Raw genomic sequence first — 13501 nt, 5'->3', positions numbered from 1 at the left:
GCTCCTATTTCTCTTAAAACTAATATGAGGGCCACATGGCATTTCCTAAGACAACATAAAACAGTAGAGAGAAAAAAGGTAGTAAAGTAAAAATCAGTCCCATGAAGGAAGTGAAAGTTTTCCAATTTTAATGCACAAAACTCAAATTCGGATATTATGAAGATATGAGGCAACAGAATTTCAACTGATTTGAAAAGATACATTTAGACAGTAATAAATAAAACAGAAAATTCACTTTTGTCTGGTGGGCGAAAACCAACAGAAGTCACTGCCAGGCTCCCAGACAAGCATCTCATTTGTTTACATTTATGCTGTGTGGTTTAGTGGTTCATGAAAGTGGGATAAACTTTAAGAACGCAATAACCAGTATCTACAACATTACATGTTTAACATCAATCAAGTTTCTCTTTACTAGAAAGCAAATCGCTTTTTGCAGTCTCACTAATATCTACAAAGATGAATGGAAAAAACGCACACAAGTAGACTAAGCATACATACACAAACAAACCAGTATGTGCACATAGTTACACACACTAGGTATGCACATGCAGCACACACATTAAAAAGCTTCTTAACAAAGAAGCCAACCTTTAGCTACTTACTTTATGCAAAGAATGTTAATAGAAGGCAATATTTTTGGTTAGGTAATGAAAACTAATTGGGAAATTATTCATCTCCCACTCTCCCCACTGGAGCGTAAAAGACATACTACAAATGTTATTCATGATTCTACATGACTCGCTCCAATTCATCCTCTTCTTTCTAACGGGCACTTCAGAGGAAATAAAGGTTACTCTCTTCCATTTATATCTTCTAATTGACTAACACTGTTTTCTTGTGGTCAGAGGGATACAAAACAGAGTTAGAAACAGCCTATTAAAAACAAGCTACAATCTGACTGCTGCTCTACACTACCGTCAGCAATGATCAGAGAGTCCTAATTTCCTTGTTAAAAGACAGAGGCATAATTGAAGCAATATCTTCACTTCAGATTGATTATTCTGCGACCCTTATCCACATCTTCACTCAGTAATTTGAATTTTAATGAAAGTAAATGGAATAATTAGCATTTCAAAGTGTGTTTGATACACTGAAGAAGAAAAAGGAAAAGAGTTTTATGTATAATCTATACACAAAAGAAAAAGCATTTGGGAAGATGGGAAGTACAGTTGTAGTGTCTTCATTAGAATAACTTAAACAACTGCTGGCACCAGCTGCATAATTATACATGTGAATAATGCGCTATTAAGCTATGACTTCTCACCTTTATTTTATGTAGTGTGAACAGCCACGACTTTAGTTGTTCTGCCTTTCCTCTCCAGTTGTAAAATGTAAACACTGTGGCAGCCCATACCCATAAAATCTCACAGGACTGCTCTATCAGGCTAATACCACTGGCAGTAAAGCTTTTACAAGCAGGGCTCCACACACACATATTTTTAGATGACTAGGAGCAGGGCACCTATGAGCACATCAATGGTGAATCATTTTGCCATTGATTTTTAGTTATTAGTTTTGGTTTGGCTTTTTTTTTAAAGTAACAGAATATTTTCATATGTTAAAAAAAGTGAGGTGAACATTCACTGTCTTGAGCCATCACCCTGAAAATTGTGTGGGCAGTAAGGATGAGAAAAACTCACTCAAAGCATAATGTGTGACATGAAGGCTACCTTTTATTTTAACTGTAGAAGCAGACTGGCATGTAGTATGCAAAGGAAGAAACATCATTTAAAAAGGAGAACAAAAAAACCCCAGACACTGACAAAAGCTTTGGGGAATGGATACAACAGAGATTACCCTATGAGTCACCTTGGCAGAGTGAAAGCAGAAGTTTTTAGGTAATAACCTGCTTTTATGAAGTTCAAGCTACCGAATTTCACCACTGCACAAAACTTTTGCCCACCACATGTAAATGAGTCAATACAACAAATAAAGAAAAAACACTTACAGACAGTGTCAGAGCTAAAACAGAAAGACCACATACCCCAATGATTGCATTCAGTTCTGCCATGGTCACTTGCTTGGCACGCTCCACAGCCTGCACCACTTGTTGCTGGTGCTACAAATGAAGATAAGAAACAGAATAAAATTACTTGTTTTCTAAACTATTAAGCACATATTCTTCCTTTCTTTGTTTTTCAAACACATGAAATAACTGAAATTGGGGCTTGAAATAACTGTTCTCTTACAGAAATTCACATTCTGTGTTGATCTGCAAGAGTATTAGGTTAAGTGGAGGATTTTTTTACATCATTACTTGCCACAAATTGCATCTTTGCTCCCCAAAGAGCTATTTTACAACCTGGCTAAACAGGGAACAGTCTGTCTTTTGTTCATCAGCACAGTGTGCTCTTGTATTTATTTACATGCCAACTTAAAATGTAGTCACTTTCTTTACAGCCACAGAAACTTCTTGATTAAAAAAAAATAAGCATATTGAAAAAGAAAAGTAGGTATTTTTAACAAGCACATGGCACCCACATCACTGAAAGACACAGAGATTCTCCTTTCAGGTGCATTTCAAAGCAGTTCATCCATAAGAAAGAAATTTAAAATGCCACTCACAATTCTGTCAAACATGTGAAAGAGAACTAATTATTTCAATTCCCAACATGTAAATTTTAATAGCTTAAAAAAGTCCATCAAAAACACATGGTCTAATTAACAACATAGTTTACAAGCTTCAGTGGTTATATTATCTCAGTTTGAGTGATACTGTATTCCTGAAGTAAATTCAAAATTGCTGTATGCTGAGTGCTGATTGATATTTTTTTGAAAACATCAACTAGAAATAAAATAAAGTCCTCATCTTGCAATCATATCCATGCCTCTTTGGAGCTCCACCGGTGGTAAATTCATCTGCACAGGAAGCCTTACACAATTAGGATTACATGTGACAAACTGGTGCAAGAAGGGGGTCAGGGAGAACTGCAATGGGTTGTGTGGTCTGCACTGGGAGTAAGCCATCTTTCATTTACAATCACAGGTTTAACAAAGACAGAAGTGAGCTCTTGTCTATCTCAAGAGGTGCTGAAACCAAAATGATGAAACACCAGCTCCATATCAAAGTCAACATCTGGATGTTCTTTGGCACAAAGTTTAAGCAAAGAGCTGAGAGAGTCTCTTTAAAGCTTCCAGTTTTTCCTCCATGCTGGCAGAGCAGGGGCAACATACAGACCATGCAACAACACCTCCCATGTGTCCTTACCAGGGCAGAAAGTTGCATGAAATGAGGTAGGGACCCAAATCCTCAAGACTTCCTTTGAAACAAGAATAGGTGAAGAGCATCAGAAAAATTCTTCAGAGAGTACCCTTAGCACCACTGGAAGAGAGGGCTGTAAGGAAGGACTCCACTACCTCAAAGGCTCAGGTTTAGCGGTTCTCAGTGCAAGTAAACAAAAATAGCATTTTCACTTATAAACTCTTCCATAAAAGCCTTCAGGATCAGGAAAAACAAGCCTAAAATTCCACCCATAACCATAAGAAAGTATGAAAAACGATCAATGCAAATAACGAAGGAGGTAATTTAGAAACATTCCTGAAAGGAAGAAATAGGTTTTAACGTTTGTTTGTTTTTAAGCAAAGAAGAATTAAATTAAGGAAATGCCAGGAGAGCAAATAACATACTGCTGCAAAAAGAATAACAGCAGTCTCATTTAGCTTTGTAAAGCTACTATGCTAACACAAACCAAATCTGTCACTTATAAGCAGACAGTGTAAGGAACAAAAAGCTGACTGAGCAACTTGCTCTTGGCATTCAGAGCAGAGGGGGTTTAGTGTAGTATCACCAACACAGATAACTAGTAAAAAATAAATTATAGTTCTCCAGCCTCCAGTACCTGATTATGTGTTACCATCTTCAGGTTACCATGTTAAGGATAGGTACAACCTTCTTGAATTATGTAGCTGAAAGCCTGGTGACATACTGTTCTTTCTATATTGTAATGGGGCAATCATAAAAATTATACCATAATTTTCTGGTGCAGTGCAGCAACATCAAAAAAGGGTCACAGTATTTTTTTCATCAAGTCATTAAAAAAAACCCCTCAATAAATGCTTTGTTTGGTTGTGTTTTTTTTAAATCATTACTGAGGAGTTTACAGCCTTCACTTTCCTACAACCTCCTAGGCAATGTATTTTGCTCTGAGGAAAAGAAAGGGACCTAGCCCTTGATTTGTGTGTGTGACCATTCAATTCCAACACCCAGTTACTTAAACTCTGTTCACAGGGACACAGGCAAAAGGAAAAACTTCTGAGTTATTTACAGAAAGCTGGCCTGTAAACATCACAGTTACTGTAGAAATTACTCCAGTTTTCATCCAGGTTTTGGAAAAACAAGTCACCTCCACAAGAATCTGAATGTTTTCCTTTCCTTTATAGCAAACATGCAAAGAATAGCTCTCAGGAGTATTCAGGGAAAAAAACACTATTTCCTTCACTGGTACGGGGAAGAGAAGGTGGAGAGGTACAGTATCAAAAATCTCACTTTAAGATTTCTTCTGGAAAGCACCACAAAACAAAAATTCCCTAAGCAGCCACACAAGGCATATTTCATTGATTCTAATAGGTTTGGGATCAAGCCTTCATAAAGAGGGAAAAACTCATGGGCCTTGTAACATTGAACCTAAATTAGGCACAGTAGAGACAATTAAAACTCTCCTATTGCTGGCTGCTTTAACATTGATTTAATCTGCTGTGGTACAGTATGCAAAAGATCTAAAATAGATGGTTTGTATTAGCATCTCCATCACTTCCACCCTGTTGCAGCAACTAAGCAGTCAGGCTCAGCTCCCTGAAATCCTACAGGGACGCCTGCTCTGAGTCACCCTGAGGCTAATGTAAGTCACACGCTCCAGTGGATAAAGATGAAGGAAAGCAGAGTCAGCCATGGGTGGGCAGATCCACATACATGGTCTGAAAAGCCTACTAGCTGACCCCAGCATTTCTGAACCCAGGGCAGGCAGGGGACTCTGGTATCAACCGTGGCTTTGGCAATGGTGGAGATCTCCACACACAGGGAAGGAACCCAACTAAGCTCTCGGAAACCACAACAAATCAAAACCAAGGTGAAGGGTAAGGGGCCTGCGAAGAGAGACAGCATGGGTACCCAAGGATGGATGGTTTCAGTGCTTATCATGTCCTCAAAAGCCCTCCACGGCCGGTGTGCTAGTAACAAGCAGCATCATGTTAAAAATCAAGCAGTATGCATTAGTCTGCCTATCAAATGATCACATAATGATTTACAGCCAAGTGAAAACAACAGCAACATAAAAAGATTTACCTTTTTCCCGGCCAAATATATACACAGGCTTGCAGTTTCCACACATATTTAATGCTAGCCTTCCTCTGTGCACACAAATGACAGACTCATTTTCTTCAGTTATGGGAAAACAGTATTTTGTATTGCATTTAACAGGCCACCAGAGCAATGAACTCAATACCCTGCCCCGCCTGTCATGCAGGCTAGTATCAGTTCTCCTTTTTCACTTCTTTCCCATCTGTTCTCTTCACTCCTTTTAGCTTTCTGTAATGAGTGGTGTGTCTCCACTTGCCTTTTGTTGGAAAATCACCTCCTTTCAGTCTCACAGTGGGTAGCAACAACAGAGACCACAAGAAGGATGTAGGCTTTTTCACCATCACATTGTCTCACCACACTGTCTAGTCACCTAGCCTTGGCTCCTGTACAGGCATTTCAGCATGGCAGAAAATATCTGGGCTCCTGATACCATGTCAGAGCTCCCAATGACAGGAGAGCAGTGCTGACTGCAGCCAAGCAGCAGAAATTCCCCTATGTGCATGCACAGAAGCTGGTGTTAAAAGCACCTAATTCCAGCCTATCTCCAGCACTGTCAAGAACACCCAAAGCAGAACTCACTGAACAATTCACTTTGCCTATGTTTTATTCACACTATTTTGTTGTATTATCTGTTTAGAGGAAGTACACACTAGGTCTTGCTTAGGAACTGCAGCAGTGTCATTCTGAAAAGCTCAGTCTAGGGCTTGCATAATGAAAGAAGGCTGTGCCAAGAACACCAGCAAGAACCAGAGAGGAAATGTACTTACCATGGAGTACAGCACAGGGACCAGCAGAGTCACTGAATCCAGGCACCATAAAGGCAAGACACAGTAACCACTTAACAAAGATGTAAGAACGTTATTAGCAATATATGCACAAATGCTAATAAGATGTCTTCCTTAGCAGAAGGATTACAGCTGACAGCTTCCTTCTACTTACTGTTTCAGCTACAGTCTGGGGGAAGTCTAAGATGGTGGAAAATATTTTGTCTTCTCAGCCTCTTGTATCTCAGACCAATAACTATTTCCTTTTGAACTGCATGAAAGGACTCCTGTTCTGCTTCTATATAATAGATTTGACACTTATCATCTGAATTTACTGAACTTTTAGAAGCACCTCTAGAGAGTATGTGTATAAAGAAGAGCAAGCACTGTATGGCCCATATCTGTCTCATAAAAGGAAAACCATCAGCTAGTATTAAAGTGTTTGAAAGGAAAAGACTGCATGCAAGCATCTCCTTTTTGTATGTTTGGGTATTTGCATGCCAGTGCTTGGCATTTTACTGTACTTCTAAGTGTCTTTGACCACCTTATTGTGCTGAAAACCCCTTTTAAAAAGTAACTTTTTTAGCCTGTTATTAACTAGTTGACTGGCAGTTGGAAGGGAAAGTGCACCTTCCAAAAAAGTTTATTACTGCCTCATCCAACCTATGACATGCTTGCAGTGTGGCTTGAAAGCTGACAGAGGAAAATACCGTGAACAACTGGCTGGCTTCTCAAGCAGCATTTGCAGGTTGTGTTGTGCTCCACATTTCCACAACTATGTTCTTAGCTGTAAATCAGATGGCTTGCATGTCTCATGAATATAAACACAGTTGATATTTACTCAAAAGACAGTAACCATGATAAATGAGTATCTCACACTGAACAAATACCACCATCTAGCACATGAGATCGTTCAGCGTTCAATAGCCAACAAGGTCCCACAACAACAGCAACAGCTTCAGCCAGCCACACACAACACCTTGACCAGACAGGAAGCAGCCCCAACTTGAAAGACACAAGTGTCTCACTGTGGTGCAGCTGGTAAATTCAGTTAAGAAGCAGAATAAACTAGTAGAGGCATGAGCTATGGCTTTAGACCCAAAATGTATTGCGTATTACTAGCTAAATAATTTGACAATGTTAACATCAAACAATTTATATCAGCTGAAGATCAAAACTAAGTTAACTGAGTACTAACAACATCCAAGTATTTACCTACAACCTTGCAGACACTCCTTTAATACAACAGGAACTACTTTGAATACATTGGTATCTCACATCACAGGGAAGTAGAAAATTACTGTCACAACACAGGAAGCCCGCAATCACAGCAGAAATTGAACACACATCACCCCTGAGGTCCATCTCATGCTTTGACCACAAAATCACTCTTTCCTACCAAAATGGGAGGGTCATACTTCTTGGCACTGTTTTTCACAGTCTGCTTAAGAGTCAGAGTCAATGTGAAAATAAGATGTCACTTGATTGCATATTTAGGTAGGTTAAGAACTTTATTTTCAATATATGCTCAGATGATGGACTGCAAAGTAAAACTGAATTAAGCCTTTCAGGAGAATTTCATGAAAAAAAGGCAGATACACAGTATCTGTAGGGTGATGTATTCTAATTGCATACTTTTCACAAAATCTCTAGAGATTTTGGCCACAATTTCTTACTTCTAAGTGAGTTATCACAAGCCATTGATTCCTTACAAAGTTAACAAGCAATAACACAAGTTAACCTGGTGCTATTATAAGGCAATAATGTTGCCATCAGTGCATATAACCACTGTATTTTGTTCATTTTTCCCTCAGGCACAATACCAAGGAGCCTGATCACATTTTTTCGGCCACTATTCCACAATTATACATTATGCAAAATGCATAAACAGCAAAAGCATGCAGCAATTCAATTCTCTATTAATCTAGATGATGAAATATGAGACTTACATTAAGACACTCTACTTTGTGAAGACACAAATTAGACAGAAACCAAGACTAGCAGAACACTCAAATCCAGAGGTCAGTTCTCTTGCCTCCTCAGCACATGCCAATATAAACTGATTTAAATAAGTGTTTCTACTAAGGTCAAACAATCAACAAGACTTCTCTAACCCTTGTATGAAAACTATCAGGATAAGTGGCAGTTAAAACACAAAAAAAATCATTTTTTTGTGCTTCTCCTTTCATTTCTTCTATACTGTTTGGTTCCCATCTCTTTTTACTAGGTAGACTAAAAAAGGACACTTGCGTCCACACAAGACAAATATGTACATTGGCTTTTTTGGAAGTACTGCCTTTTGTCTTTGTCAATGCACATATAAACACCAGAGTTGTGATTTTTTTGACCTCTCCATCTCCTCTGTGGCCCAAAGAGCTTTGACATCATGCAACATGCACAGAGGAGGAGCTGTAAGACTTGGTGTGATGACGTGCAAACACATCAAGGAAATTTTATGGGCCACAAATGTAAAAAGCAGAGGCCTGACAGTACAGATGCTGTACAAAAGACTGTTTTCAGATCTACAGCTGCGTAAGTCAAAGCTCTGATCTAAAGTCTAACAAAGTAAACAGCAGTCATTAAACACAGTGGCGCTGGTGTGCTTAAGCCCTGACTGGGTGCTTGTACCCAGGACAGAAGTGGGACAACATCACTTTCTACACTTACAATATGGATTATCTGTCTACTTACATAGTTCTTATAAGTGGCATATTAATTACAAGTTACTGCAATAGTTAAGTCCAGAATTACTTTAAAACAGTTCTCCATGCCTAGTTTGAGGGCCAGGAGGCTGTTAAACAATGACCTTTGGCTCATAGTTCACAAGTTACTGCACGTGAATATCACATGGGAGACTTTTCTCAATGGAAGAAAAGGATAAAGTATAAGGTGCAGCCTTCAAAGCGTTTTCTCCCTCTAAGGCAATATTAACTTTCAGGAGAATAACTCCAGGGAAATCTAACTCCAAGGACAGCATAACATGATGCATAGAGAGCAGAGAAAAAGGAGAGATCCCATGGACACCTGAATGGAATGTTGGTAATATAAAAGCTCAAAAACCTACAGCTTCGGTTCCTTTTTTTTCCCCTCTCAATTCCACATGAGCATGTAGAGGGGTTGGAGGCTAGGACTTCCAAAATCAAAGGTTAAGGTCAATCAGTCACTGATAATCAAATACGTTTTCCTTCAAATGTATTATAAATCCATGTAATCTCTTTGCCTGTCTAACTAGCAAGAAAAACCTGCTCTAAGAAAGCACATGCAGTGAGTTTGTGGAAGCAGAGCAAGTAGAGTACTTGTAATAAAGTTCTGTTTAGTATTTCAGCTGAAAATAACAATATTAGTATCATCAGTAGTGTAGTGGTACAAGGTTTCTAAACACAGTATCATATACTCTACAGAAGATGTGTATCTCATGGAAATGCTGATCCCTAGCCAAAAATCCAGCTTTTCCTGCTAGTACACATCCCTGACTTTGTTTCCAAATTGTGTCATTTTAGCGCTCACTTTAGCATGAGTATGAATCAGCTTTACACCTCATTTTTATATGCCGTGCTATTCCTGCTCAGCAAATAAAACCCTGTAACTAGACATACAGAGATTCTGTAGTAGTCAAAACACAAAACTGACAGCTACTTGTTTCAGATCCATGCAGGACCTGAATTCTGGTCCCCTGGCAATATAACTAGACCATTATATATCATTTAGTTACCAAAAATCATCTTCATAAGCAGAGAGTACAGTGGCACTCACAAACACTGTTCAGGTTCTAGTTTTGATAATGTTATTCTGAATTCAAACACACACAGGTGCACATGCATGTGCACAGACAATATCAAGCACACAGCCTCTCATTTACAGTAAGATGAGCAGCTCTCTTGTAAAGCAATGGCATTTTACTAAAAAGGTAGGAGAGTTACATTGTGTTCTCAGGCATTATTTTTTACAGATGCAATGCACAGAAATACACCTCCCAGCTTTGACTCCTCAGCTACCAATTTTACTGAAATGGAACCATGTGATAAATAGATGCAGTGCCAGCTTGTGCCAGCAGACCCTAGACTCCAGCCCCTTTCCTCCACCAGGGAAAGTCGTTAGGCACCCAAGGTCTCCTTTCATGAACTTCACTTTCATTTTACTTCACAGAGGCCTGTGGCTCCAAGGCTTCCTTCCTATCTCCCACCAACTTCCCCAAATCCCAGTACCCCTCAAAGTATCTACAATACACTCAAGATAGTACCAGTAAATCATAATTTGGAAAAAATTAGTGCTTAGAGGAAACAGTCCATATCAAGTTTCAATCTTCTGTCTATATTCCCCAAACCCAGAAAATATGAAAGGATTTAAGGTAATAAGTAACATGAATGCAGAGAGAAAAAAGGGAAAAACAAACAAAAAAAGCTGTCTTTGTATGCCTGCTGCATTGAACATCACTACTCAGTATACCAAAGCACAAGTTTCTGCTGAACTTTAATGTCTGCTGCCAAGAATGTAGCATAAATCATCCCTTTCCAGCATTTTTGCAAACTGTCCTCTGATTTCAGATTGAAAAAGTCATAATTGTGTGAAAAAATGCATTGTACACTACAGCAAAATATTGAAGCAACTAAAGTTTGCTTAGCACACTCCAAAACGTTCCATTTCATAAATATGTTTACATTATAATATAATGGGCTTGGAGGAGATAATGACGTTAGAGTGATAACAGCACAGTAGCAAGTCATCTACAAGCACCAAGAGATTCATAAGGAAATAGTCTCAACATAAAGTCCCACTTTCGTAATAGATACAGTGAGGCAATAATTTAGAACAGGACCAGTACAAACAACTACCTACCTCTTGGGACAGGAAGGGAATGACTTGTGCACATATAGCATTCAGCCTCTTGACAATTTCTGCCTGCAAGTGACAAGAAGAAATAAGTTCAATTATATAAATTCTCAGATGCAATTGTCACTCCCAAACACAGGAGACTCATTTATTTGGTTTCTTTCATCTCCAGTCATTTGCTGGCCAGGTCAGACTATCAAAACAAAAGTATCTGGATACCAATTCAACATTACCTAAGGAAGCTAATCATTTCTGCCTAAAAAGATGTCCTTAAAAAGCATAGTTTAGAAGCAACACAAAGAAAAGTTAATTCTGGTTATGCAATCAAAGACAATTAAAGAAAGAAATCTTCAGGAGATGTAACAAAAAATATAAACCAAAAGCTGCATGTTGAACTAAACTCTCTCCTACAAGGCAAAAAGGATAATTTCAAATTACAGCAATGCTTCTGTAAGTAAAGGGAACAAATAAACCTGCTACTTCTATACTAAACACTGCATATCATGAGAACATTAGCAATACAATACACAACTTTACCAATAATCATTCTATCACATATTTTAGAAAGAGATACTGTAGTCTTTTATCATACTTATGCTGTTATCAAACCCAAGGTTAATCATAGCTACTTTCATGTTGCAGTTGTGATCAGCAATTAATAATATACAATGTTTTATTTCCACATTGGAGATCAATTCTTGTTCTGTGTATTTAATCTGCAAATCTCACTAGAGACAGAGGAGATTTGGAGAGAGAACACAAGAATTACAGCTCCAGAAACAGAATATTTAAAGCCATGTAGACTTTCCTACAAAAAATCATAACTTTCTTATAATAAATTGTAACCAGGCTCAGTTCCTCATTATATGGTAGAACACAATGCTCTTCTTCTCGTGAAGTCACTAACCAAAGATATAGAAACTTCTGCAATTTGGGCTTCCTTCTTTTAACAGCAACCCTTCCAGCCTTTTTGCTATGGTGGCTTTTAAACTGTGAATGCTTAGAGAAGAATCTATAGAACAGAAAGGTTCAGAACTAGCAGTAAAAAAAAAAAATCAGAATCATCTATAAAATAAATCTGAGTTCAAGGATTATTACAGGTACACAGCTTTGTAACCAGAAGACATATTACACTGGAGGGAAGCATGCAACAAATTGCCCTCTTGTGAAGAGTGATATATTGGTGGTACACATGCTACCTGGCAATGTAATTTCTTCATTTCTCTGAAATCCATTGGAACTCCAGTAGTTTAGTTATTCAAGAATTTCTATATTATGCCATCCCAGTATCTTCTCATTGGTCTTCGATGCTTATGCAAGTCCTCATCTCATTAAAGTTATGCATTTTAATACACTTTTTTACATTCATCTGCTACATCTTTTCTGTTTATTCACCATCATAGGTATCTTAAAGGACACTTAAAACTATGTTCATCACAAAGCTAAAGTACCTTCTAATTTCAGAGGTCTATATATGCCTGTAATACCAGATATCCCACAATCTAAAACTTGAATACCCTGTTAAATAGACAAGTGTTCACTATACTAGTTGACACAGAGATTTACAAAGTACTTGTTAGGGAAAGCAGTATAGCAAGCAACAAGATGTGTGCAGCTAAGCCTCTTCCAGAGAGGCTGCATGACCCAATACAGCATAGCTTGAGAAACAGTATTTGATAAAAGAAATGTGGACTGTAGTATAATGTACAGCTGCAAAGTACCTGTGCTGCAGTGGTTCAAGCACCACTTAGTCATTTCCAAATGTTACGTCTCAGTCATGTTGGTACTGTTTTTTAAATAATCTGAGTGCCTTAAAACCAAAGAAAAAACTATATATCCTGCTCTTCGAGGCTTTCCATACGAAAACTCTATCATGCCACCTGAATTGAGTTAAAGCCCCTCTGACCTGCCATTAAACATACATGCACACCTTAGGGCACGTGATGCTTGCTTTGCTGCAAAACTACTCCTGCTCCTACTCATCTTCAAAATGACTGTTGCAACCTCATCCACCTCCTGTGCAGGTCCTAGGGGTAGCCTTTGCCTCAGCTGTGCCCAGGAAAAGATGACTCTTCCACCACAGCTTTGTTAACTGGATGCCTCTACCACACTGCTTAGGAACTGAGACTAAAACTGGCTTGAAGTGCCAGGGAGGAACTCGGCATGTAATTTTAAAGGGCTTGTAGATTCATAGATTTTAAGGCCAGAAAGGGCTGTTCCAATTGTCTTATCTGACCTCCTGAGTAGCACAGGCTGTAAAACTTCACCAACTTCTCCATCAAACCTATAAATTCTAGTTCAGCTAGAATACACGTTAGTCAACAAGAAACATTTTATTCAACGCACCTTGAAGCATTTCTCCTGAATTAAGGTACTTGTACTCAATGCCAGTTATTGCAAGCTATTTCAGATACGATGTTCTTCTTTTGCTCACTTCCCTTCCTCCTCCCCAGAAGAAGTATGTTTCTCATCCACTGCTCTTCTGGTCAGAAATGGTTGAAACATATTTGCTCAGTATTTAAAAAAAAAAAAAATCACCTCTGGCAGATTCTGAGCCTGGGAAAGAAAGCTAAGAAAGCTAAGAAAGTGTCTCCCAAAGAGCTGTAAGTAA

General features: G+C 38.5%; 1 protein-coding gene across 3 annotated transcripts in view; it reads right to left on the bottom strand.

Moving 5' to 3' along the window:
• Window positions 1–13501, bottom strand: part of LOC104561327 (transducin-like enhancer protein 4) — a 104463-nt gene that overhangs the window by 60895 nt on the left and 30067 nt on the right. For 2 of the 3 annotated variants that reach the window (XM_062017556.1, XM_062017557.1), the window contains exons 5-6: window positions 10897–10959; window positions 1985–2059 (exon numbers count right to left, since the gene is read on the bottom strand). In XM_062017556.1, coding sequence (XP_061873540.1) covers window positions 1985–2059; window positions 10897–10959 — 138 coding nt within the window. Of the gene's footprint in view, window positions 1–1984; window positions 2060–6063; window positions 6118–10896; window positions 10960–13501 lie in introns of those variants that run through there. The other variant, XM_062017559.1, reaches the window with a different exon arrangement.

This window comes from Colius striatus, chromosome Z (assembly GCF_028858725.1).
Source record: "Colius striatus isolate bColStr4 chromosome Z, bColStr4.1.hap1, whole genome shotgun sequence".
NCBI lineage: Eukaryota > Metazoa > Chordata > Aves > Coliiformes > Coliidae > Colius > Colius striatus.
Note: the sequence above shows the minus strand (reverse complement) of the source record. Positions and strands in the feature narration are given on the sequence as shown.